The sequence below is a fragment of the Nylanderia fulva genome, unplaced genomic scaffold (genome assembly GCF_048542155.1).
Source record: "Nylanderia fulva isolate GAGA-0341 unplaced genomic scaffold, ASM4854215v1 Scaffold223, whole genome shotgun sequence".
Taxonomy (NCBI): domain Eukaryota; kingdom Metazoa; phylum Arthropoda; class Insecta; order Hymenoptera; family Formicidae; genus Nylanderia; species Nylanderia fulva.
Genome location: NW_028190288.1, coordinates 103122 through 128457, shown reverse-complemented (window position 1 = coordinate 128457; position 25336 = coordinate 103122). Strand labels below are relative to the sequence as shown.

The window sequence follows — 25336 nt, the reverse complement described above, 5'->3', positions numbered from 1 at the left end:
TACTTGCATTTTTCCTATTACTTTAATTGGTGAGCCGTAAGTGAAATTATCTTCAAATTCTCCATTACATGTTATTAAAACAGACAGTTTATAATAACCATCTGTAATCGCTCCAATGTAAAAATGATTATTAGATGATTTTTCAAAAATCATTTTTATATGATGTTTCATTTCTGAAAAGAAAATTAAAATATTTTAGATAATAATTAATTCATATAATTAGGAATTTTAATGAAAACAAATATACAGAATGTTTCAGAATTGATAGTTGAAATAAAAGAAGCATATTCTACTAAAACTTAAATTAAATTCTTTTGTGATTATGTTAGTAAACACAAAATAATAATAACATAATATATATTAAAATGTCTGTTCCTATAATGTAACTGTTATATAACAGAGCATGTCACGTAACTGTTATCTTATTAAAACGGACTTTTTAATATATATGTTATGTTACAGTTACTTTGTGTTTACTGAGTATATTTAATTATATTTGATAATTGTTGTTATGTTTGATTATTGTTATTATTTGATATCGTTAAATTGTTATATTTGATTATTGTTATTATGTTTGATATTGTTATATTTGATTATTATTATTAAATTTACAATTAAAAATCAAAATTTGATTTTGGATAATCAAAAAGTTTTAAATTTAAATATATTGATTAACATATAAGAGAGATTATAATATTAAATTACCTATTATTAAACCACTTTTGGTTCTGGCATTTTGCATTTTAATCAAAGAAATTGTTTCAATTTCTTTTGGTATTTTATAAATGCCAATAGGAACGACAATAGTGAAACTTCGGATTAATAATTCGTATGGAAATGAAGCATTATGTAAATATTCTTTCCTCAAAGGGATTTTAGGTACCACTTTTTGTAGAGAATAAACCTATACAATTTAAGAATTTGTTTTAATTAATATGATAAATAATATTATATAAATATATTAAAATGTAATGTTATATAAATAATAATATATAAAAAATCTTATTTTAATACTATATAAATATAAAAATATCTTACTTGTTCTGTTTGAGTTATTATGTCTGCATATTTAAAAGCTAAATCATTCCAGGCAGCAATTTGAATGGTAATTTCACCGTTGTTCATAATAAAATTAAAAAGATGCGTTGTTTTGCCATTTCTTGTGGTTGATTTAATTTGAAATATTGAACTGACGTAGCCAGTTATTTCACTATAATGAAAGAATTTATTTGATTGAAATAAGGAAATGTTTGATTAAAATTAAAATATCTAATATAATTAAAATTTAAAATTATAAATTATTGCTAAAATTATTTAATATAAAACTATAATTGTAAATAAATATATAATGTGTATATGTATATGTGTTTTTGTGCGTATGCGTTTGTATATTTGTGTGTATCTGCATCTATGTATATTTAAATGTATAATGTGTATGTTACATTGTAACGGTTCACCTTTCCCGACGCCGCGGATCGGCTCGCCGGTTCCAGGATTCGGGAGGAAGGGGGAGATTCAGACTCGCTTATTCCTTATTAACAATACTTTGGTTTATTCAAAAAGAAACAAGTAAACAAAATGATTGTTGGCATAAAGCTTAAATAGAGAAACTTATTGACTACCCGGTATAAACGAAATGTTTGTTGGCATAAAGCCCTAAATAGAGAAACTTATTGACTACTCGGTATAAACAAAATAAGGAGGCGTATAGCCTGTAGCGGTGTCCGGAAAAGATTTACAAATTACCCGGTATAACTTAGAGATACGGTGTATAGCAGGAAGAGACCGGAAACCGGGAAACCCGGCGTAACAACGAGAAACCCGTTGCCCGGCGTGTAGCAGGAAGAGACCGGAAACCGGGAAACCCGGCGTAACAACGAGAAACCCGTTGCCCGGCGTGTAACAGGAAGAGACCGGAAACCGGGAAACCCGGCGTAACAACGAGAAACCCGTTGCCCGGCGTGTAGCAGGAAGAGACCGGAAACCGGGAAACCCGGCGTAACAACGAGAAACCCGTTGCCCGGCGTGTAGCAGGAAGAGACCGGAAACCGGGAAACCCGGCGTAACAACGAGAAACCCGTTGCCCGGCGTGTAGCAGGAAGAGACCGGAAACCGGGAAACCCGGCGTAACAACGAGAAACCCGTTGCCCGGCGTGTAGCAGGAAGAGACCGGAAACCGGGAAACCCGGCGTAACAACGAGAAACCCGTTGCCCGGCGTGTAGCAGGAAGAGACCGGAAACCGGGAAACCCGGCGTAACAACGAGAAACCCGTTGCCCGGCGTGTAGCAGGAAGAGACCGGAAACCGGGAAACCCGGCGTAATGACGAGAAACCCGTCACCCGGTGTATAGCAGGAAGAGACCGGAAACCGGGAAACCCGGCGTAACAACGAGAAACCCGTTGCCCGGCGTGTAGCAGGAAGAGACCGGAAACCGGGAAACCCGGCGTAACAACGAGAAACCCGTTGCCCGGCGTGTAGCAGGAAGAGACCGGAAACCGGGAAACCCGGCGTAATGACGAGAAACCCGTCACCCGGTGTATAGCAGGAAGAGACCGGAAACCGGGAAACCCGGCGTAACAACGAGAAACCCGTTGCCCGATACTAAAGGTAGGAGGCCAGAAACCGAGAAACCCGGCGTAACAACGAGAAGCCCGTTGCCTGGCTAGGAGGTCCGGAACAGGACTGGTGCCGGCTCATCCGTCGAGCCGGCTTATATACCCTGCCGGCGGTTCCCCCACTCTACCTCGAGGCTGTGGTGGGGGTAACGCCGGCGTCGTAGTGGGGCGCCTCTGGGGGTTGTAGTGGGGCGCCCCTGGGGTAGGGTGACCCGTGTATCAGTTATGATTTTGTGCTTAGGGGCGCCTTAGGCGCCATAGCCTCAAGTGGCGGGCGGGTGATCGGCCCGCGAGGCGTTAGTAACGGCTACGCCGTTACACTACCCCCTCCCTAGACGGTGGACCGTACGTGATCGGCCGAAACGGTCGAACCGTATCATCCACCGTCCAGTAGGGAAAGTGGCTCGGAACTTCCGAGTGGCGTGGGCGGTATGGCGCTGGAGGAATCACGGCGGCTGGTCCTGTCCTACGCCCCGATGGTTTCCTCGTCCTCTTCCTCGGATGCCGCCTTGAGGTCCTGCACATGGATGTGGCGGTGCCATCGTCCTCGGGCGTCCTTGAGGTCAACGATTACGGGGGATACGATCCTCCGGACAGTCATCGGTCCGCTGTACTTCGGGGCCAGCTTGGCGTTGAACGCGTTGGCCTTGCTGGACAGGGGGCGGTCGCGTTTCCAGACGCGTTCGCCCAGCTGCGGTCGCCAGTCTCGTCGCCGCAGGTTGTACGGCTTCTCTTGCCGCTGGAAGGCCCGGGCGAGGTGGATTCGGACCACCTTGTAGGCGTCCTCCAACTGGGTCTGGCGGGTGCTTGGTCCTGGTGCTGGTGCGGTTCCTGGTCGATCCTCTGGATGTGGGCGGGCGAGCTCTCGGCCATGCAGGATGTAGGCCGGAGTGTATCCGGTGGCCTCATGTCGGGCGGTGTTGATGGCGAACTGTAAGGCGGGGATTCGCTCGTCCCAGTCTTTGTGCCGCCGGCCTACGTACTGGCTGATCATTGTTTTAACCGTACGGTTCGCTCGCTCTACCGGATTGCATTGCGGAGTGTACACGGGGGATGTCCGATGTTGTATCCCGTAGGAAGCTAGCAAGGCCTTAATGCGTTGCGCGACGAACTGAGTCCCGTTATCGGATACCAGGGCGACCGGACACCCGTGCCGGTTAATCAGGCGGTCGGTGAGTGCTCGGGCTACGGCTACGGCGGTGGCTTTTCTAAGCGGGACCATTTCGATCCACTTACTGAACCGGTCTTGTATGGTTAATAGCCAGGTATGGCCGCTAGTGGATCGAGGCAGGGGACCGATCAGGTCTACGGCGGCTTGTTCCCATGGTGCGCGGACAGAGGTGGCCATCATCCGACCAGCCGGTCGTTGTTGACTGGCCTTGTGCCGCGCACAATTAGCGCACCCTCGGACATACCGGGCAATTTCCCGAAACATGCCGGGCCAGTAATATAGCTGGGCCACCCGAGCCAATGTTTTGGAAATGCCTAGGTGCCCGGCGGCCGGGTCGTCGTGCATTCGCTGAAGCAGGGCGGGTCGTTGGTCTGTAGGCACGCACTGCTTCCATTGCTCTTCGGCTGGTGTTTCCCGGAAGTCCAGATCGTGGAGTACATTCCTGTACAATCGTTGATCCTGGATTTTATAGTCCGGGTGATCGGTCGGATGTCTCCGTACTTCGGCTAGTTTACGGTGGTACCACCGGCATTTCGGCCGGGTCACCGCCAAAGCTTCCGGAAGGCGGGAGAGGGCATCTGCCACCTGGTTAAGTGTCCCGCGCCGGTACTGGATGTCGAACTCATGTTGTTGTAATTCGAACATCCAGCGGGCTAGTCGTCCGGTAGGGGCCTCGATGTGTTGTAACCACTTTAAAGCTTGGTGGTCGGTCACGACGGTGAATCGGTAGCCCTCGAGGTAATCCCGCATCCGGCGTATACCCCACACGACAGCCAAGCACTCTAGTTCGGTAGCGCTATAATTCTTCTCGGCTGCGTTGAGGGTCCGGCTGGCGTACGCGATAACCCGCTCTCCTTCGCCGAGGTGTTGGGTTAATACGGCCCCTAACCCGTGGGCGCTGGCGTCGGTTTGTAGTAGAAATGGTCGCGCAAAATCTGGACAGGCGAGGACAGGTGCGGTGGTTAAGGCCTGTTTTAGTTTCCGGAACGCGGTTTCTTCTTCTTTTGCCCAGGTCCAGCGCGCTCTCTTTTTAGTGAGTCGAGTGAGAGGGGCGGCGATAGTGGAGAAGTCAGCGATGAATCGGCGGTACCATGACGCTACCCCCAGAAATTGCCGAACCCTGCGGAGGGTCGTGGGGGCAGGCCAATCGGTAATGGCTCGCACTTTTTCTGGGTCCGTCCGGATTCCGTGCCGATCGATAACGTGTCCGAGGTACCGAAGACTTGGCCGGCAGAAGTGACACTTTTCTGGGTTGAGGCGGAGTCGGGCGTCACGGAGGCGGCGAAAGACTTCGGCCAAGTGGCCTAGGTGCTCCTCGAAAGTACGGGACGCGACAACTATGTCGTCCAAGTAGACGAGGACGTGGGGTTCTAACTCGGGTCCTAGCACGGTGTCGAGCAGCCGTTGGAAGGTGGCCGGTGCTGAATGCAGTCCGAATGGCATGACGCGGAACTGCATCAGCCCTCTCCCTGGCACCGTGAAGGCGGTTGCGGGGCGGCTCTCCGGAGTTAGTGGCACTTGCCAATACCCGCTGCGTAGGTCCAACGTGGACAAGTAGTGTGCGCCTCGTAGCTTATCTAAGGTGGCGGCAATGTGAGGCAGCGGGTATGCATCTTTTTCTGAGGCCGCGTTTAATCGGCGGAAGTCTATACAAAATCGGTAGGTCCCGTCTTTCTTCTTTGCCAGCACTATCGGAGAGCTCCAGGCGCTGGTGGAGGGCTCGATGACTCCTTCGGCTTCCATCTTTTGGACCTCTTGGTCGATCACGGCTTGCATGGCCGGATTACGGGGCCGATATCGTTGTTTAATGGGCGGCCCCGGTTTTAGCCGAATTTGGTGTGTGGCTTTGTCGGTCGGGCCGCGGACCGATTCGAACTTTGGAAGTTCGTTATTTAGAAAGGCCTGTAGCCTTAGCGCCTCGCTGGTAGTTCCTGGGCTGATACTGGCTGTCGCGATTCCATCTTTGGTTGTTGTCTCGGTGACAGGTCTGGGCGGCGGGCGCAGCTCGACTCCTAATTTCGCCCAGAGGTCTATGCCTATTAGTACGGCGTTGTCTAGTTGTGGTAGTACGGAGAAGCGGTGGCGGTACGATTTTCCTCGTAACCTGACCGTTGCTTCGATGGTCTCGGCAATGGGGACTTGCGTCCCGTCGGCCAGGCGTATCTGGGCTGCCTTGAGATCTGGGCTAGACGGTGTGCGGTTGATTCGGCGGGCCGTTTCAGCGTTTACGAATGAGATTTCTGAGCCGGAATCGAGGAGGCCCCACAAATGTTGTCCGGCGATCTGGATCCGGAGGTGCGGTCTCGGGTTGTATTTTAGGCCGAGTTGGGCTGGACGACGGCCGCGACGTCTCCGGCCCGCACCCCGTTTCCCGTCGGGGGGTGGCAGTCACGGGTGAGGACCCCGTCCTTGCCACATCTCGAGCAGAATTTCTTCGGAGGTCGCTGGCAGTGCAGGCGTGTATGTCCTCGTTGCTTGCACCTCCAGCAACATTCCTCCCGACTGTAGACCGCGGAAGCTACAACCGGGGTGTGGCTTTGCGGCACGTCCCTTCGTCGTTCCTGTCTTCGGCGGTCGGCCTCTTTGTATTCGGTGGCTCGGATGCTCAGATCCCCGACGCTGAGCACGTCCGCCCGACGGATGTACAATTGGTACTCCGGATCCATGTTTTCGTAGAGCTGTTCCAGTTGGTCTAGGGGTGAATATCCCCCGGCGCGCCGCATCATGGTCAGGACCTCGGTGGCGTACTTTTGGAAGGACTCTTTAGGGCGTTGTTGACGTCCCTGGATCGTCCTTTTCATCTGTCTCTCATACCCGCTTGGCAGGTATTGCTGGCGGACAGCTTGGCGAAAGTCGGCCCAGCTGGCTATGGTATCGCGGATGTTGCGATACCACAGCAGGGCGTCTCCCCGTAAGAGTTCGGGTAGCCCTAACAGCATCTGGGCGTCGGTGTAGCCGTAGCCCAGGCACAGCTCTTCCGTACGCTCGAGGAATGCCAGGGGGTCCTTGCCCTCGAAGTGGCACCCCCATTTTCGGATCTGGTCCATGATCCTGGCTGGTTCAACAGGTGTCGGGGTGGTAGCTTCTTCGTCTTTGGTTGGGCTTCCGGTGGCCATTTCGACGTTGATAGTGGGCACAGGTAGGTGAGTTCGAAATAGCGCAGGGTTTTGCCCGACAAATCGGCGGAGGCGTCGGCGGACCTCGTCTAAAGTTCCTTGGCTATCGATTCCGTGTCTTTTGGCCAAGGCAATAGCTTCGGTTTTTGATAATTGATTTACCCACGCGGGCATCTGGATAGGCTTAAGCGAGTCGGGATCTCCACTGGGCAGGTCCCTGTTCGGGCGCCATGTAACGGTTCACCTTTCCCGACGCCGCGGATCGGCTCGCCGGTTCCAGGATTCGGGAGGAAGGGGGAGATTCAGACTCGCTTATTCCTTATTAACAATACTTTGGTTTATTCAAAAAGAAACAAGTAAACAAAATGATTGTTGGCATAAAGCTTAAATAGAGAAACTTATTGACTACCCGGTATAAACGAAATGTTTGTTGGCATAAAGCCCTAAATAGAGAAACTTATTGACTACTCGGTATAAACAAAATAAGGAGGCGTATAGCCTGTAGCGGTGTCCGGAAAAGATTTACAAATTACCCGGTATAACTTAGAGATACGGTGTATAGCAGGAAGAGACCGGAAACCGGGAAACCCGGCGTAACAACGAGAAACCCGTTGCCCGGCGTGTAGCAGGAAGAGACCGGAAACCGGGAAACCCGGCGTAACAACGAGAAACCCGTTGCCCGGCGTGTAACAGGAAGAGACCGGAAACCGGGAAACCCGGCGTAACAACGAGAAACCCGTTGCCCGGCGTGTAGCAGGAAGAGACCGGAAACCGGGAAACCCGGCGTAACAACGAGAAACCCGTTGCCCGGCGTGTAGCAGGAAGAGACCGGAAACCGGGAAACCCGGCGTAACAACGAGAAACCCGTTGCCCGGCGTGTAGCAGGAAGAGACCGGAAACCGGGAAACCCGGCGTAACAACGAGAAACCCGTTGCCCGGCGTGTAGCAGGAAGAGACCGGAAACCGGGAAACCCGGCGTAACAACGAGAAACCCGTTGCCCGGCGTGTAGCAGGAAGAGACCGGAAACCGGGAAACCCGGCGTAACAACGAGAAACCCGTTGCCCGGCGTGTAGCAGGAAGAGACCGGAAACCGGGAAACCCGGCGTAATGACGAGAAACCCGTCACCCGGTGTATAGCAGGAAGAGACCGGAAACCGGGAAACCCGGCGTAACAACGAGAAACCCGTTGCCCGGCGTGTAGCAGGAAGAGACCGGAAACCGGGAAACCCGGCGTAACAACGAGAAACCCGTTGCCCGGCGTGTAGCAGGAAGAGACCGGAAACCGGGAAACCCGGCGTAATGACGAGAAACCCGTCACCCGGTGTATAGCAGGAAGAGACCGGAAACCGGGAAACCCGGCGTAACAACGAGAAACCCGTTGCCCGATACTAAAGGTAGGAGGCCAGAAACCGAGAAACCCGGCGTAACAACGAGAAGCCCGTTGCCTGGCTAGGAGGTCCGGAACAGGACTGGTGCCGGCTCATCCGTCGAGCCGGCTTATATACCCTGCCGGCGGTTCCCCCACTCTACCTCGAGGCTGTGGTGGGGGTAACGCCGGCGTCGTAGTGGGGCGCCTCTGGGGGTTGTAGTGGGGCGCCCCTGGGGTAGGGTGACCCGTGTATCAGTTATGATTTTGTGCTTAGGGGCGCCTTAGGCGCCATAGCCTCAAGTGGCGGGCGGGTGATCGGCCCGCGAGGCGTTAGTAACGGCTACGCCGTTACAACATGTGAAAATTTAAGTGTACGTGTATGTGTGTGTGTGTGTGTGTGTGTGTGTTTATGTATGCATGTGCTGTGTGCGCGCGAGGTGTGTAAATTTAATTTTATAGTTTTTATTTTCTTTATAATAACTAATTATTAATATACATAATCATTAAGAAAATATAACTTACAAAGTCGTATCGTTTTCCATAATGTCCTCCAAAATTTCTTTTTTTGTAAACAAATTGGTATTTGTTATTTCTTTTAAAGCCATGTTAAACCTATATTAATGTGTTTATATTATTAAATGCTTTTTTAACAATTATTAATAATATAAATAATGTTCAACATTGAGTTTTATACCAAAATTTTGCTCTGTGAAAGTAGAATTTATTAATTTTGATACTGATATTTTCAGCATAATAATCTTTAATACTTACGTTAAAAAGAAAATGAATGTACTACACAACCGTCTTGGAGTCGATACACACAAGAAATGCTCTACGGTTTTTTGCTAGCGTCTTTTTTTTCCTTAGAAACGATGAAAAAAGAAATATTTGTTTTTCCTTGAAAAACAATAGAAAGTTAAAAACAAATAAATATGAATAACTTTAATTGTAATTAATAAAATTAATAATATAGAATTTAATTAATAATATTATTCCACATTAATATATTAAAATAATGAAAATAATGACACAGTTTCTCTATACCTATATATTTACATTATGTTTGTCCAAATTTTACGTTATATTCTTTATTTCTAAAAATATTTATAATAAGAAATTAGGCGCGGCTTTTTTTGTTACATAGAGTATTATTTTATAAATGCTAATAGGCACAATAAATAGTGGTAAACTTTGTATTAATAATTTAAATTTAATAATTGATTTTAATTAATATAACAAATAATTACATAAATGTTTTTAATGTAATATTTATTTTAATTTATAAATGTTTTATTATAATATTATATAAATATCTTACTTTTGTTTAAGTTATTATGTATATTTAAAAGCTCAATCATTCCAGGCAGCAATTTGAATGATAATTTCACTGTTGTTCATAATAAAATTATAAAGATGCGTTTCTACCATTCCTTTTGGTTTTCGGTTGATCTGATTTAAAATGTTGAACTGCTATAACCTGTTATTTTATAAAATAAATTAATTGTATTAATAAAATTTTGAAATATTTTGTTAATTAGGAATAAAATATCTAAATTGGTTAAAATTTATGATCATAAATTATTACTAAAATTTTAATATTATTATCAATAAGTATATAATGTATACATGTGTATAATGTGTATGTAGTATAGGTAAAGTATGTGCATATGTTAGTGTGTGCGTGTGTGTGTACATGTGTGATTTGCGTGAGTATGTACACATGTATGTATATGCGTGCGTATGTATTTGTGTGTGTATATACATATTTGTGTGTGTAAATTTAATTCTATAATTATGATCAATGTTATAATTATTAATAAGCTGCTGTAACTTACAAAATTATATTATTTTCTACAAGGTGCTCCAAAATTTCTTTGTAAACAAAATATTTTTAATTTTTTTTAGTTATTTACTTTAAAAATTGATGTTTTCTTCTAGAAAAAGAATCCTTAGAAATAATTTAAAGAAAAAAAAATATTTGTCTTTCCTGGAAAAAATCAAGGAAAAAAGATACTTAGAAACAAATAAATATTAATAAATTTTTAATTTTAATTTTATTTTACTAAATTAAAGTAATATTTTTATTAAGAATTCTTAATTACAAACTTTATAAATAAATAACTATAGACTAATAAATAAATATTTAATAAATATAGTATTTATATTTATATGTATTGTGATATATGAATTTAAAAAAAATAATGTTATATAGTATTTTTACTTTTGTTTATGTATAATATTTACTCTAAATATTCTTTTTTGTTTAATATATTTCTTTTAGATTATAAATTTTAATTATACACTTCATAAGTTAAATCATATTTTAATTAAAAAATTTAAAACAAAATATTTAATAAATAATATTTAATAAAAAAAGAAAGATATGAATAAAAAATAAAAATAAATCAATTTGTTTATTAAAAATAAAAAATTTCTATACTTACAAATTTAACAATTTTATAATGTTTTGTAGGTTAAAGCTTTTGATTTAATCCTATAAATAAAATATTAAATTAATTAGTTTAATTTTTATTCAAATAAAACTTTATATTATATTCAAAAGTTATAGATTAGACCAATGCTTAAATTTTTATTTTATTTTGTTTTTAATAAAAAGTTTACCATTTCTGAATCATCATTGAACTTTCTTTTTCTGGGGAGAAATGCTGCTTTCGCAAGATCTTAATCTGATATGGTACCCGGTATAATTTTGACATTTGAGACATTCTCAATCAACAAGAAATTAGGCATTCTGTCAGCCATAAGAATACCTGATATTTGTAATTTTGTTTTTATTTTAAATTTATCAAGAATGTTGCGATCTTTACATCGTATTTCAAATCTGTATTTTTCAAATCCTACTGATGAAATGTATACGAGTACACGTTCACCAAATGTATCTTCAGTAAAATCATATTTTAAAAAGGCCTCCAAAGTCACTACAATTATTGAAATTAAAACGTATTATTTAAAGTATATTAATCAAAATATAAAATGTTTTACAATTTTTTGATTAAAATTGTTGAAAATATAAAATATAATATAAAAAAACAAGTTCAAAATAAATTATAAAATGTTTATATTTAGAAGAAATAAAAAATAAGTTTTAAAAATAGGAAAAAAAATTAAAAATAATGAAAGAAATTTAAATTATGAAAAAATCTTAAAATTATATAAATATTTTTACTTTTGTCTATGTATATATATACAGAGTGTAGATGAAATAACATATATGTGGCATATAGTGTCAGATTCTCTGGCCACTTTGGAAACGATTTTTCCTCAGTGAAGATGTCGAGAAAGGTCATCAATTTTTACAAACTTCCAATTTTTATTATTATATATCTTTGTAACTAAGCTTTAAATTAAAATTTTAGTAAAGTAAACTCCACTTGAAATTAACTGAAGAATATAATTATGTTAACCATTTAACTCTACAAAGTTTAGTTTGCGAGAAACTCGTTTTTTTCAATCGCTTTAACTCGAAAATTATCGACTTCTCAACATTTTCGCTGAGGAAAAATGATTTCCAAATTGGCCAGAGAATTCGGTATTATATGTCATATATGTTTATTTAGTTACACCCAGTATATATATATATATATATATATATATATATACAGGGTGTAACTAAATAAATCACACGCACACGTACTTACGAGTATGCGCGCGCGCATACTCGTAAGTACGTGTGCGTGTGCGTGTGCGTGTGCGTGTGTGTGTGTGTGCGCGCGCGTGTGCGTGTGTGTATGTGTATAAATTGAAAGGATTCTATCAGGTATAGATGAAATTTAAATAGTTACTTTATTGCCAAAAATTAATTTTTATTAATTTATTTTTATGAGAAAAATTTTTATTATATTGTAAAATTAATAAAAAAAACTTGATTTTATATCGTAAAATTAATAAAAAACTTGGTGGAAATATATTAATTCAAACTTCATGTATGTATATATACGTATATAATTTCAAATAAAGAGTATATGTATAATTACCATATTGAGTTTTAGAATTTAAAATGTTTTGAATAGTAACTGGTTCATAAATTTTAGTTTCCTCATATTCTCGAATTTTTCCAATGACATTCACAACTGTATAATCTTTGATAGTTAAATCCATAGGGACATTTCCTAAACTCTTAGAATAACGTTTTTGAGAAAAAGCTCCGGATACATGTACCACCTATATACATATAAAAAATATAATTATTAATTTTATAAAATACTTATTAATTATGAAATTTATTATTAAAAATGTTCATCAATAGAAAAGTTTAAATTTTGCAACAATTGTTGTAAGATGACTTTGAAACATATTTACTAAAAAAGAATTTTCTAAAATTATAAGTTATAAATATTGTAATAAGAAATGTTTTTATGTATACATACATACATACATTTTAAAATTATTTATAATGAAATAAATAATGAGATAAATATTTAACAAAAGTCAATTTCTTTTACAATATTTATAACTTATAATTAGAAAATGATTTTTTAACAAAAAATGTGTTTTGTAAAGTCATTTTACATTATTTATTATAAAACTTAAACTTTCCTATATGAGTTTTTTATATTCAAGATAAAAACATAAATTTACATTAAAAAATTTGTTATCAAAATTAATTGATCAATTGTAAATAATTTTTTTAAATTATAAAATTGATTTTTTTATTTGTAATATTTTACTAACAGTAAATTAACATTATTTCTAAATGTTAAAATTTAGTTTTGTTATTAATTTTTATTATTAATGATTTTTATTGAAAAAAAACATTTTTTATAGAATATTTTTATTAATAATTTTATCTCAATTTTTTATAGAATTGACATCATAAAATTAATTATTTATTTTATTGTAAGATTATTTATAAATTATGTTGATTTTTACATTTTATAATTATTTATAAAAAGATTTTTTAAGAACAGTTAATATTTTATGTAATAACAAATATATAAAATAATGTCTTAATTTATGTTGTAAACATTTGTAATAAAATGATTTTAATTTTGTGATAAAAACTTACAAATGATGTTTTAAAGTTATGTATAACTCGATTTATGTTATTGCCCCATATAGTAACTTGAACCTTCCAGTCTTTATTATTTGTCAAAATTACTCGACAACGTTGAACTTCACCATTTTTAGTTTTAACAGCAATTGTACTGTCGATTTGTTCCACCATACTGATAAAACACCTTAAAAAAAAATATATATATAAACAATTAATATTTTATATTTATTAAAAAAATAAAAAAATAATTAAAAGTTCAATAAAATTTTTAATAAATGTATCTTTTATACATCAATTACATTTATATGATTTTATGCTACTATTATATAGTTTTATTCTTAAACTGACAGAATTTTACAAATTTAACGATAATACTGAAATAGTGAGAATAAGTAATTTATGAATAAAAAATTAAATATTAAAAAATTTTTAAAACTTACACTGTACCATCATTAGGTAACATAACTTTGAAAAGTTCTCTTGGTGAAACATATAATGTTGGATTATCACACAACTCACGATAAATGTCTGATTCGCTATCCATTTTCTTTGTAGCTTTATCCTAGAATTTTTTAATAAAAAATATTTCAATGTAACGTACACACGCAATTTTAAAATAAAAATATAAATAGCAACTAAAATTTAATATTATATAGTAAGAATATATATTTATAAGAATATATTATTATTAAGACAAATAATATAAATATTTTTAACAAAAATCAATTGGAATATAAATAATTGTAAAATAATTTTTTGTAATAGTTTATATTAGCAAATATATAAATGTTTAGTTGTAATTAATATAAGTTGTAAATAATTAATATAAGTTGTAATTAATATATGTAACAAATATTTAGCGAAAATTTTTTTGAAATATCATAATTAAGTGACTATAAGACAAAATATACAATATATGTATACAATATTTTAATTGTAAGATAGATTTAAGCACATATTTAATTATAAGTTATATAATTGTAATTAGTATAAATAAATTATTCATATAACTTCATATATATTTACCGTTTAGTTTAATAAATCACAAAGAATCAAATTTATATAATAATTATAATAATATTTCAATTTTATGCACAATTAATAATACTAAATGAATTATACGATGTCTGTTACTTTTAACGATGATGTTACCATCATTACGTAGCGATGTACATGTTAAAATATATGCGTAATAACATTACCATGATACAATGTTACATAGCAACCATCGTTATTAGGACTAAAGGATATCGCACACAAATTACATAAGCTGCATATGCATAGCATAAGACCTTATGGACCAATGAGCATCAAGCATTGAATCACATGCTCGATGTTCATTGGTCCATAAGGTCTTATGCTATGCATATGCAGTTTATGCAATTTGTGTGCGATAGCATTAAAGGCCGCCGCACACACTTTTGCATGACATATAATGTAAGTGTATAAAGAATTTGATTGGTTGAATTTTATTATGCATGTGCTGATGGACCAATAAAATGTCTAGATTCGAAAATTTTTCTATGCTACAGCCAATTAATACGTTTGAAAAATTTATTCTACGACAAATGTAATATCAACTGAACATGTCAACTTATTGCACAATAAAATTTTTAGTTTTAAAGATTGGTAGCAATTGATTTGAAAATAAATAGTAGGTACATTACATACTCTAATTGTGTGTGACAACTTAAAAGGTTATAGATATCGTTACACCTTAAAAGAATTCTTAAAAATTCTTGAAAATTTCTCGTCGAGCAGCAAAGAAATTATTTGTTTCAATAATATATAAAGTGACAGATATAATAACAATAAGGTAAATTATTTTGAAATATAATATATCATAAGATCATTAAAGAAAATACAAAATCGCATTTAAAAATATAAATACTGTTATATTCTAATAATTGATTATGTAAATATATAACTTTAAAATACATATGCTGAGTATTGGAAAATTTAAATATATTTAAAGTATATATATATATATATATATAATATATATATATATATATATATATATATATATATATTATATGTAAATATATGAGGTATTCCATTTCAAATCGTGCGTGCATGCGTGCGTGCGTATGTACGTGTATAGTTTATATTGCAAACCCATGCAGAATCCTATGAAAAATTAATCATTGCAAACCCATGTAGAATCCTAGGCAAAATTAACCATTGCAAACCCATGTAGAATCGTACCCATTGCAAACCTATGTAGAATCCTATGAAAAATTAACCATTGCAAACTCATGTAGAATCCTATGAAAAATTAACCATTGCAAACCCATGTAGAATTGTATTAAAAATTATCCATTGCAAACTTATGTAGAATCCTACATTGCAAACCCATGTACAATAGAATTGTATGAAAAATTATCGATTATAAACCCATGTACAATCGTAACAAAAGTAATGAAATAAAAAAAAAATTGCGCCAAGTGAAAGTAGAAACTTGTACCAGTGGAAAATTAAAGTTGCAGACATATATAGAGTCGTATAATGAATCAGTAAAAATTTAAATTTGCAAATGTAGAATCGTACCATAAAAAAACTTATCTTTTAAAAAAAAAGATAAACAAGATGCCAAGTCCATGCGCCATGTGAAAAAGAAATAAAAAAATTTTAGTTAAAAAAACTGGGCGCGCTGCTAAGTTTCAAAATTACAATGCACCTTAAAGTAACATTAATTAATTTAAACACAAAACATATTTTAACTGTAATGAGTTTAAAAGTAACAATTTAATTTTAATATTGTTAGAATATTATTTAGCAGCGCTCCCAGTTTTTTTAACTAAAATTTTTTTATTTCTTTTTCACATGGCGCATGGACTTGGCATCTTGTTTATCTTTTTTTTTAAAAGATAAGTTTTTTTATGGTACGATTCTACATTTGCAAATTTAAATTTTTACTGATTCATTATACGACTCTATATATGTCTGCAACTTTAATTTTCCACTGGTACAAGTTTCTACTTTCACTTGGCGCAATTTTTTTTTATTTCATTACTTTTGTTACGATTGTACATGGGTTTATAATCGATAATTTTTCATACGATTCTATTGTACATGGGTTTGCAATGTAGGATTCTACATAAGTTTGCAATGGATAATTTTTAATACAATTCTACATGGGTTTGCAATGGTTAATTTTTCATAGGATTCTACATGAGTTTGCAATGGTTAATTTTTCATAGGATTCTACATAGGTTTGCAATGGGTACGATTCTACATGGGTTTGCAATGGTTAATTTTGCCTAGGATTCTACATGGGTTTGCAATGATTAATTTTTCATAGGATTCTACATGGGTTTGCAATAGGATAGGATTCTACATGGGTTTGCAATGGATAATTTTTGTTAATGGCGTGCCCTTAACTGGTCGCCTTTTTTTACCTTTTTTTAAAGGTGAGTTTTTAGAGATTATATCATTCATTTTTGTATATTTTTATGACCGGAATAGAACAATTATTAAACATGTTTATCTAAACTTCTTTGCTTAAAATGATGTGTACAATCATATCCTAGAATCCTGATCATTCCTCCTAAAGCACCCTATTTATATAAATTTACCCATATGTGTGTGTGTGTGTATATGTGTGTGTGTGTGTGTGTACTAATGTCGAGCATTTTTTATACATTTTCTATTAAATTTAGATAAAAGTTGCAGGATTTCGAAAAAGAAAAAGTTGACACAGACTTTTTCCTAAACGGCGATTTTCAAGGTTATTTAAAGGTCACTTATATTTTCAAAATAGAATTACCTTAATTTTTCTCATATAAATCGATTTAACTCGCAATATTTACTATAAAAAGTTGTAAAGGTATAATTTTTACATAATCTTACATAAACTTCGAAATATTACAAATATTTTATTTTATGAAATATTTCAGTTTATGTAAAATTATGTTAACTATCTTTTAAATTATTCACTTTTAGCCATCTTACCCTTACAACCTTTTATAGTGAATATTGCAACAAATTGGTTTATATATATAATATATATATAACATCAGTTATTATTAATTGATGTTTACATTTATTTTTAGACTTACTAGAGCTCAAATGCTCCACATTTTTTGCAAAAACTGTTTATTCTACAGATTTCAAATATGCTTTTAAATGATGATTGAATATTTCCTTTTTTTAATTATTTTTATTATTATTTTTCAATCTCAATCAACTTTTATAACTTTATGCCAGCACGATACAAATACATGTGTCTTTATTTTTTTTATTATTTTCATTATTATTTTTCAATCTCAATCAACTTCTATAACCTTATGCCAGCAGGATACAAATACATGTATGTCTTTATTATTGTATCAACTCTTGTCTTTTCCATGTAACCATGTCTTCATAGTTTGAATTATCCCTTCATCTTCTCAATCTTTCGCAGAGATTTAATTAATTAAATACACTTCACACGAAATAAAGTTTGCTGGAAGATATACAGCAAACGATAACTGTAAAAACATGATTACGTGGAAAGAACAAGAGTTGGTACAGTAAAGGCAAGTAAGTAAGTACATGTAATGTATCGTATTGGCATAACGCTATATCCGCGGAGCAGATAATGTGGCTGTAGAGGTAGTCTGCAGTGCAGCTAATGTGGACGTAGATGTTGATTGAGATAATTGTCTAATATAAAATAGAATTTAAAAATTTAGTTTAAAAAGCTGTTGCATATATAAATAAAGTTTATTTTTTCTAAATTTGGAATATGTTTAATTAATTAATTTTTTAAGTCTATGTTTAATAAATTTTTTAAGTCTGTATTCAATAATTTTATTCATTTGATAAATACATGTATGTCTTTATTTTGATATGATTAATATAATTAGAAATTCATTATTAATTAGATATGTAAACTATAAATTCATATATAATATTTGAAAATATATGTGAATATTTAAATTTTTATCTTCTCCTTCCTCTCCTTCAATCTCTTTAATATTAATATGTGTATGTGTGTACACGCGCGCACATTTGTACGTATTTATTTAATTATTGGATAGTTGAGAGTACTTAATTGATAAAAAATTATGACAATAATAATCCTTGTTTTTTTTTCTTATTATTTACTCAGATTTTTTTGTCTATCTTATAAGATAAACACTTTAGAGATTGAATATTTCAAGTAAACTAATTGTAAGTAAATTTCACATTAATGCATATAGATGTTTAATCATGAATGTACTAAATAAGACGAACAGTGAGTGAGTGAGTGAGAATGAGAGAGTGTGTGTGTGTGTGCGTGTGTGTGTGAGAAAGAGAGAGAGAGAGAGAGAGAGAGAGAGAGAGAGAGAGAGAGAGAGAGAGAGTTAGCCAACATAACCCCGCACGCTGCCGATATGGCGGAGCGCCACTATCGCCATCTGTTGTAAAACGTGCGAGATGGACAAAATTACCACTACATGCATCTTGCATGTGTTGTGTACGTGTGATATATGTGTGCGCATGTGTTGTATACGTGTGAATACGTGTAGCACGATACTACTATGAATGCGTGGTCGATGATGATAATGATGATGACAATGATGATAATGATGATATAATGATGACGGGGACGTTTCTTAATAGAAATTTTTCATATTTCGACTTTGCATTTATATATCTCTGCTTACAAATCACGTAGAGCAGAAATAAAGACACTTTTATTATATAATTCGAACTCAATCTATCGATTAAGTCTAGTATAAACTCGATTGCTTCAGCCATTATTGAGGATTCGAAATATTATAAAGACTCAAATGTCCGACTCGCGTTAAGATACACGGTGTCTCCGCTACGCCCTTAACTGGTCGCGAGACACTACCGTGTCTCTTGATATATACAAAACCAGTATTGAACAATGTATATAAATTTTATATAAATTTAATATTGTATGTAGTTTTTAAAAAATTTATGTAAAATTTATATTAATTAGTTTGTATAAAATTTATACAAGATATAGTATAAAAAGGATGGGATCGGTAAAATTATATATATATAGTTGTCTTAAAGAAAAAATTATATTTTATTTACATTAATTGATTTGTCTCATGTGCATAAAATATTAAGTATACGATGTATATAATATTATGTATATATAAAATGTTAAAATTACACAAAATTAAACATTTCACGAGATATTTTGTAATTTATGTCAAAATACTGTTTAAAATATTATAACTAAAAAAAGTATTTAATAAAAAAATATTTTTTTGTAATATTTTGAAAAGCTCTCGAGATAAGGTATAGAAAAATATCAAATAAAAATGTGGGTTTTCATTAAAAATTTTAAAGTTGACTTTGAGATTTTCTTTATGACTACACTTAAGATCAAATGTGTATTACCATTTCATATATTTTTTATATAATATATTTGTTACTATATTCTTGAAAAGAAATGATATCACTGCCAAAATATTTGCTGAAAATACAAAATAATATCAATTGATAATATATAATATATACCTATTAAATACATTGTCATATACATATAGATAATATAAAAATTTATTTGTTTTAAAGATAAAATAATAATTTTAAATAGTTTTATGTGTTAATATAATTTTAATTTTTTTTTACAGTGGATTGATATTTGATTTTTATCGTTGAATATATATGATCCAACTAAATATATATGAGCAAAATATAGCATATTCAGGTATTATTTTATTTTTTATTTGAATTAATAATAATTATTTCACATAATAAGACAAATATATATAAATAATAAATAAGCTTATATATATAAATAATAAATAAGCTAATATATGTAAATAATAAATAATCTAATAAAAATATTTTGTTTCAGGTTTGGTAGCCACTTATATTTTTTGGCTAAAACAAAGCTCCAATCCAGCTTTTGTAATTTGACAATTGGACATAATTGTGAAAATTTAGATAAAAATTTGACATAAATATTTGACATTATAGTTGTAACACTACAAGTATTATTTGATATTTTAATTGTTGATATTTGAAATTTGTAAGAAATTAATGAATGTTTGATTTACATTTAAATATTTTATTATCAAGAACACTATACATATACTTGTTACATAACAATTATATTCGCTATATAAAATTAAATTAAATTTTTATTTGAATGTTAAATTAATATTATCGTGTTATAGTTATTTATTATTAAATTGATATTTAATGTAAGTGCAATATTGAAATTTATAATTTAACAACTGTGTAAAATAAAAACAGTTATTTTATGTAATATTTTATTTAATTTTAAATCATCAGTGTGCTATTTTCATTTAAATAAAATTTAATAAAATTATATAATAGTCTGTTATTTAATTTATTAACTACAAATTTATTAACTAAAAATTAATTTAAAATTTATATAAACAAATATTTTGTTTGTATATACATTTATATTCGTTACATTTTATAATATTTAAATTTTATTGATCTGTGTAAACATTTAACAAAAAAGATTTAATTAAAATAATTTAAAAATGGGTAAACGTAAAGCTATTCGTACTCGAGAGGAAGAAGAAGAATTTCAGCGATTAAAGAGAGAACGAAAGGCTTTAAATCAACAAAAATACCGCGAGAGAAAAAAAGAAAATGCAACAAACAATATAGCTGAGTCATCTAAAGTTTGTGAATCAAGAAATTTATTAAATAATAGTTCATCAGTTGCAGTGTCTAAATCGCAAAATCCTTTGGTCACAAACAATATTTATCTTGCTTCATCAGTAATAAAATGTGTTATTACAACGTCGACTTTGAGCAATTCTGTTACTACAATTAACAACTGCATATCAAAGTTATCGAGCAATAGTTCTTTGATAACTTCAAATTCAAAACTTGATAACGATAATGTTAATATAATTAAAAAAACTGTTCAACCATGAACAAAGTACACTTACAAGTGTTGAAAATACTACAGATTCAAGTCAATTAATTTCAGTAAATATAAATGATAATTTTTCCGAAATTGATAATATACAATTACAAAATATCACAGATAAAAGAAAAATGCAAAATTATCGAGCCAATTATAAAGGATTTCAAAACATAAATTATCATAATATAAATCAACATTACATAGGAAAAATGGAAGTAGAGTGCAAATATTGTAAAGCAAAACATTTTCACGCTGAAAAAGTTTATAATAAATGTAATTCATTCAATGATTGTTGTAGTCATGGAAAAGTTATATTGGAATCTCTATCACCATTTCCTGATGAACTACAACAGTTATTTTTTGGAAATCATAAAAAATCTAAAGAGTTTTTCAAAAATCTGCGAAGTTATAATAGTGCATTTTCTTTTGCCTCTTTTAATGCTAACTTGGTTAATTTTAATGTACAAAGACGAAGTCCTTATTGCTTCAAAATTCAAGGTCAAATTTATTATCAAATTAATACTGCAGTATATCCTGCTGCACAAGAACAATCAAGTTATGGACAGCTTTTCATTCTTGACGCTAACGAAGCTACAGAATGTCGTTTAAATGTAAATACAAATCTTGATGAAGAGTTATTACATACATTAGATGGTATTATTCGCAGCAATAATATGTTTGCTCAGTCATATCAAATGATGCATGAAGAAGTTTGTAATCAAGAAAATTCAGGTTTAAATGTGCCTAATTTAAAAATGGCATTCTTAAATAAGAAAACAGGTATTGATCGCGGAAGATATAATATTCAAAGAACTAACGAAGTTGCTGCAATTTTTTCAACTACTGCAGATGGAGATATTCCTGATTGTTATGTTACAATTAGAAACAAACGTGATAAAACTTTAAAATACGTTAGTACAATGGATCCAAACGTTGAACCTTGGATTTATCCAATGTATTATCCACATGGTACGCCAGGTTGGCACGATAATATTAAACAAATTAATGGAAAACGTGTAACTAGATCTATGTACATTCAATATCGAATAGCTATTCGTGACAATACTAATATTTTTTTAATGGGTAAACGATTATTTCAACAATGGCTTGTTGACAATTATGTAAAAATAGAAAAAGACAGAATTAACTGGTGTAAAGAAAATCAAAAACAATTGAGAGTTGAAAATCATCAGGGACTAATCGATTATTTAGAAAAAAAAGCGACTGATGCTAATGCTCGTGTTGGACGAATAATGATACTTCCATCAACATTTATTGGTTCACCTCGAAATATGATGCAAAATTATCAAGATGCGATGGCTATTGTTCGTAAATATGGTAAACCAGATGTTTTTATTACAATGACTTGTAATCCAAATTGGCTCGAAATTAAAGAAAATTTACTTTCAAATCAACAACCTGCTGATAGACCTGATATTTGTGCTAGAGTATGATATAAAAAAAAATTATTTGATAGATTTGATTGTTCGACAAAAATTTTTTGGTGAAGTAAAAGCATTTGTTTATGTAATCGAATTTCAGAAACGTGGTTTGCCGCATGTGCATATATTAGTAACTTTAAAACAACAATGCAAAATTATTAATTCGGAAACCGTTGATAAGTATATTTCTGCTGAAATTCCGGATCCTGCTATTGATCAAAATTTGCATAAAATTGTCATGAAAAATATGATTCATGGACCATGTGGTAATTGGTGTATGGTAAATGGAAAATGTTCAAAGCATTTTCCAAAATCTTTTCACAAGGAAACAACTATGGATGAAAATGGTTATCCACAATACCGTCGAAGAGACACTAGCATTTTGTATGAGAAACCTGGAGGATTTGTAGTAGATAATCGATTTGTTGTTCCTTACTGTCCAATATTATCAACAATTTTTAATTGTCATATTAATGTTGAAGTTGTTTCAAGTATCAAGTCAGTAAAGTATTTATATAAATATATTTACAAAGGTCACGATGCAGCATCTGTAGTTATAGAAGAAGATGTGAATAATATGGAAATTGTTCATGACGAAATCAAAGATTTTATTGAAGCACGTTATGTAGGACCAGTTGAAGCTTATTGGCGTATTGTAAATAAAATATTGCAAGAAAAAAGTCATGCCATCATTCGTTTACCTGTACATTTGCCAAGTGAACAAAATGTAATTATCTCTGATCATTTAAATGAACAAGATTTACAATCTGCTTTAGAACGTATAACAATGTTAATGGATTATTTTGAATTAAATAAACGAGATGTTGATGCACACCAATATGTATATACAGATATACCTTTATATTACGTGTTCAAGAAAGTAATTCTTGATGGAAAACAAATTAGTCGTTGGGAAAAACATCAGAGTAAATTTAATTGTATTGGACGAATGTACTCAGTTAGTCCAACTGAAATTGAATTATTCCATTTACGTATTCTTTTATTGAATATTAAAGGAGCAACAAGTTATAATGCTTTAAAAACAGTTAATGGTGTATTACATCAAACATTTACTTCTGCATGTTTGGCTTTGGGTTTAATTGAAGATGATGATGAATGGAAACGTGCAATTAGCGAAGCTTCTATATATATGGATGATGCCAAGACAACTTAGGTATCTTTTTGTTCGAATACTAATGCATTGCCAACCATTGCATCCAAAAGAATTATGGAATGAATTTCAAGTTGCAATGTCCGAAGATTACATACGACGATTTGGACGAGTCATTGGAATAAAAAAAGCTTATGCTCAAATCAATCAATTACTTCGCAAAGAAGGTTGGAAACTTAAGCAATTTCCAGAAATGGAACAAATAAAGATAAAATATGAAGAAGAAGATGCAGAACAATTGCAAAGAGAAGCTTTATGTGGTCAACAACAGTATAGCCAGTTAAATTATGGTCAAAAAAATGTTGTTGATTATGTTTTAACTCTTTTAACAAAAACTAACAGTCAACAAAAAAAATGCTTATACATTGACGGTCCAGGAGGTTCAGGTAAAACTTTTGTTTACACAACATTATACTATTTACTCAAATCTCAAGGCAAAGTTGTTAATACAATGGCTTTCACTGGTATCGCTACAACATTACTACCAAATGGAAGAACAGCACATAAAACTTTAGGTTTGCCCGTACCTCTTTTTAATGATTCAACATCGAATATAAAAGTTCAATCCAAAGAAGCTGATTATTTAAAAAAAACAGATGTTTTTATTTGGGATGAAGCACCAATGGCACCGCGATATGCTCTTGAAGTAATGAATTGTCTCTTACAAGATTTAATGCATAATGATATACCATTTGGAGGAAAAATTGTTATTTTTGGTGGAGATTTCAGACAATTATTGCCAGTAAAACAAAATGCCACACGTTCTGAAACTGTAAATTTATCAATTAAATTCAGTTCATTATGGCAATATTTCAAAATTTTTTCATTAACAGAAAATATGCGTATTTTACCACATGAACAGGAATTTGCTCAATTTTTATTAGATTTGGGTAATGGTTCTCTAAATGATCAGTCTAATAATATTGAAATTCCATTAAGATGTGTAGCAAATTTAAATGCAAATATAACGAAAGATACATACGAAGAAATAATCAAACACAATCAGTATAGACTTGCAGCAAAACGTGTTATACTTTCTGCAAGAAATGTTGATGTGGATGAATTAAACAAACAAGTTGTAAATTTACTTGATGAATCAACAGAAAGAGTATACACAAGTATAGATACTACTGAAACTACTGATGATAATAATGATATTAATGAAGCTATTTTAACAGAATATTTAAATACTTTAAATCCAACAAATCTTCCACCTTATGAACTCCGATTAAGAAAATATACAATTATCATGTTGATTAGAAATCTGAATATCAGCGAAGGTTTGTGTAATGGAACAAGATTATTAATTTTAGAATTAGGAAATAATTTGTTAAAATGTGAAATTCTGACTGGTGATACAAGAGGAGAAATTATCTTTTTAAATCGTATAACTTTATACTGTGAAGATGTTTACCCATTTGTATTTAAAAGAAGACAATTTCCAATTAAATTAGCTTTTGCTATGACCATAAATAAATCACAAGGACAAACATTTGATAAAATTGTAATCGATTTAAGAAAAGATGTTTTTAGTCATGGACAACTTTATGTTGCATTTTCACGAGTTAGATCTTG

General features: G+C 33.8%; 1 protein-coding gene across 1 annotated transcript; it reads right to left on the bottom strand.

The window, feature by feature from the left end:
• Nucleotides 1–10955: 10955 nt before the first annotated feature.
• Nucleotides 10956–13745, bottom strand: LOC114943182 (uncharacterized). The gene is made up of 4 exons (XM_085482968.1): nt 13728–13745; nt 13300–13471; nt 12269–12455; nt 10956–11044 (listed from the first exon to the last, which is right to left on the bottom strand). Exons 2-4 carry the CDS (start codon nt 13456–13458, stop codon nt 10956–10958), a joined length of 435 nt encoding a protein of 144 aa, XP_085339094.1. The 5' UTR covers nt 13459–13471; nt 13728–13745.
• Nucleotides 13746–25336: the final 11591 nt, after the last annotated feature.

Excerpts from the sequence above, each read along its gene's own strand:
- LOC114943182 (XM_085482968.1), bottom strand. The coding sequence starts at position 13,458 with ATGGTGGAACAAATCGACAGTACAATTGCTGTTAAAACTAAAAATGGT. Across the intron at positions 12,456-13,299 it reads ATAACTTTAAAACATCATTT|GTGGTACATGTATCCGGAGC; the intron begins GTAAGTTTTTAT and ends ATATGTATATAG. Across the intron at positions 11,045-12,268 it reads AAATTCTAAAACTCAATATG|GTATTCTTATGGCTGACAGA; the intron begins GTAATTATACAT and ends TACAAATATCAG.